Source organism: Malurus melanocephalus, unplaced genomic scaffold (assembly GCF_030028575.1).
Source record: "Malurus melanocephalus ecotype Western Australia unplaced genomic scaffold, MMel_1.1 scaffold_541, whole genome shotgun sequence".
Taxonomy (NCBI): Eukaryota; Metazoa; Chordata; class Aves; order Passeriformes; family Maluridae; genus Malurus; species Malurus melanocephalus.
The window spans coordinates 126,036-128,812 of NW_026623773.1; the positions used below are offsets into that span (position 1 = coordinate 126,036).

General features: G+C 61.8%; 1 protein-coding gene across 1 annotated transcript in view; it reads right to left on the reverse strand.

Annotated features, from left to right (window-relative positions):
• Positions 1–2,777, reverse strand: part of LOC130582937 (protein Niban 2-like) — a gene marked incomplete at its 5' end in the record, with an annotated part of 13,060 nt that overhangs the window by 2,939 nt on the left and 7,344 nt on the right. The window contains 4 exons of the mRNA XM_057381925.1: positions 1,015–1,031; positions 1,296–1,451; positions 1,554–1,741; positions 2,387–2,770. Coding sequence (XP_057237908.1) covers positions 1,015–1,031; positions 1,296–1,451; positions 1,554–1,741; positions 2,387–2,770 — 745 coding nt within the window. The remainder of the gene's footprint in view (positions 1–1,014; positions 1,032–1,295; positions 1,452–1,553; positions 1,742–2,386; positions 2,771–2,777) is intronic.

A 2,777-nucleotide genomic window follows, 5' to 3' on the forward strand; every position in this document is an offset into this window, starting at 1 on the left:
TCCCAGCTCAGTTGTGGGTGCAGCTGGCACAGGGGGCCCTGTGGGGCTGAGCTCCAGCCAGAAATGATCCTGAGGCAGAATCCCAGGGGATGAGGGGTCACAGCACTCAGGAGCCCGGCCCCAGCTGGGCTGAGGGGCACGTTCATCCCCACGAGCCCCAGCACGCAAGAAAAAGGAACAGAGCAACATTTTCAGGGGATTTAATCCAACAGGGGAGGGTGGAAGCCAGGCTCCAGATCCACCCTATTACAGAAGCTCTGGCAAAACTGAGGTGAAATTGAAACTACCCAGAGCTCCCAGTAGTGAAAGAAGCTTTCAGAAAATGGGCAGCGTCTGAAATTCCCACAAAACACCCGATTCTGAGCAGGTTTCAGCTCTGGCACCGCCTTCCCCAGGAAATTTCTCACCATCCCAGGCAGCTGGGGCTCAGCCCAGGAGTGCCCAGGCCACAGCCAAGCAGGAAAATCGTGTTTTCCTGCCAGAGTCTTGGTGACGTGGGAGGCAGGTCCTGCCTCTGCCCCGGCCACATGGTCCTGCAGCCCCGGTGGGGTTTGGGCTTTGATGGCTTTAATTAATAAATATTTTCTCCCTCAGGGTGGCAAACAGGCATCAGGGCAGCTSTGGGGCCTGGCTCTGTGGGGATTTTTCCCCTGAGCAGTTGTACTGATGGGCAGGGGATGGAGCTGGGCACGGGATGCTCCAGGGAGCTGGGGGTGATGCTGGCATTGATGAGAGGCTGTCATGGAATCCCAGAATGGTTTGGGTTGGAGGGGATCTTAAAATCATCCCATCCCACCCCAGCCATGGCAGGGACACCTCCCACTGTCCCAGGCTGCTCCCAGCCCCAATGTCCAGCCTGGCCTTGGGCACTGCCAGGGATCCAGGGGCAGCCACAGCTTCTCTGGGCACCCTGTGCCAGGGCCTGCCCACCCTCCCAGGGAACAATTCCTTCCCAATATCCAACAGGCAAAGAGCCTTCACTCTGCCAAGGTCCCCAACACCCACAGCCCTCACCCCAAGGACCAAGGGTGCTGGCAGAGGAGRGTGCTCAAAGCTGGCTTTGCACCCMCTCACCGTTCTCCACCCCAGGTTTGGTGGGATCAGGCCCCAGAACTGGGCTACTGGCCGTGCTGGTGACACTGCTGGCAGAGGGACAGCTGTACCGTGATGCCCAAGCCCACCATGGGCTCCAAACCAAAGGGGCTCCATCGCCCACCTTTTGGGACAGCCCCACCATCCCATCCTGCAGCTCCCACCCCAGGGGGGACAGGGCAGGCCCCAGGTACCCATCCCACCTGTCTCATGTGGATCTGGGCCCTCTGCTTGAAGACAGACGTGCTGGAGACATCGAAGCGCTGCTGCAGCCCCTCCAGTTTGAGCTGGTCCATCTTCTCGTAGCACGACTGCATCTTCACGGGGTGGAAGGCCAGGTGGGACAGCTTCTCCATGTACTGGGGACACAGCCACGCTCAGCCTCTCCATGCACTCAGGGAGGGGACATTCCACCCCCYGTGGGTGACCCCTGTCACCCCAGAGCCACCACCAGCTCTCACCTCTGGCAGCTTCTCCAGGCCGCCCTCGTTGACCACRTTCATGTTCATGTCGGTCACCTCCTTGAAGAACACCTCACGCACCTCAGCGAAGCCCTGGCTCGTGGGGGTCATCAGGGCCTCCAGGATGGAGGAGATGTAGGGCTGCACGTGGTTACGGACACACACCTCGGCCTTGGGCAGCACAAAGGCTGGCAGAGAGCGGGGACAAGAGTGGTGAGGCTGCTCTGTCCTYGCAGCCCTTCACACCACACCCTAAACCCACCCCAAAAGGGGAACGCCTGCCCCTGTTCCCAAGCCTCTTTAGGAGAGGGCTCCTCCTCTCATGGCAACACAAGGAATTCTCGCAGAGAGCCCCTGGTCTGTGCTGRACCCATCCCTGCCCCACTGCCACACTCGGGGGGTGACCAAGCCTTGTCCCCGACCTCCTGGGACAGTGCCAGCGAGGACAGGCACCCCCAGGGGGGCAGGAGCTGTGCTGCACCCCGGGAAYTGCTAACCCAGGAGCCATGGATGCAGCCCCACCCACCCAGGTGCACCATTTGGGGGTCACTGACCCTCCCCCAGGATCCCGTGTGCACCATTTGGGGATCACTGAACCCCGCTCAGGATCCCCCGTGCACCATTTTGGGGTCCCTGAGCCCCGCCCTGTGCTCCATTTGGGGGTCACCAAGCCCTCCCCAGAACCCCATGTGCCCCATTTGAGGATCACTGAGCTCTCCCCGTGCACCATTTGGGGGTCACTGAGCCCCCCCAGAACCCCATGTGCCCATTTGGGGATCACTGAGCTCCCCCCATGCCCCATTTGGGTGTCACCAAGCCCCCCAGGGCCGTACCCCGGATCTTGCTGGCCAGGTGCTCCTTGGAGGTGATGACCTGGTCCATGTCTGTGCGGATGGTGCTCTCCAGCTGYGGCCTCTCCTGCTCACAGCTGGCCACCACCGCGTCGTACTGTGCCTTGGCCAGCTCGTAGACCATCCTGTAGACAGCATCTGACACCTGGGGGCACAGRGGGGTGCTCAGAGACCCCCCTGACTCCAGCTGMACCCCCAACCCKCACCTGCAGGACCTGCTGTGCCATCCCCCTGCCCTGACAGGACCCTTCCCCGCAGCCTGGCAGCGGTTTCTGCCCAGGGACCCTTCAGCTGGGTGAGAGGGAGCTGCTGCAGGGCAGAGGCTGCTGGAGGGGCAGAGAGGTGAGCACGGCTCCGTCAGGCAGCCTGCCCC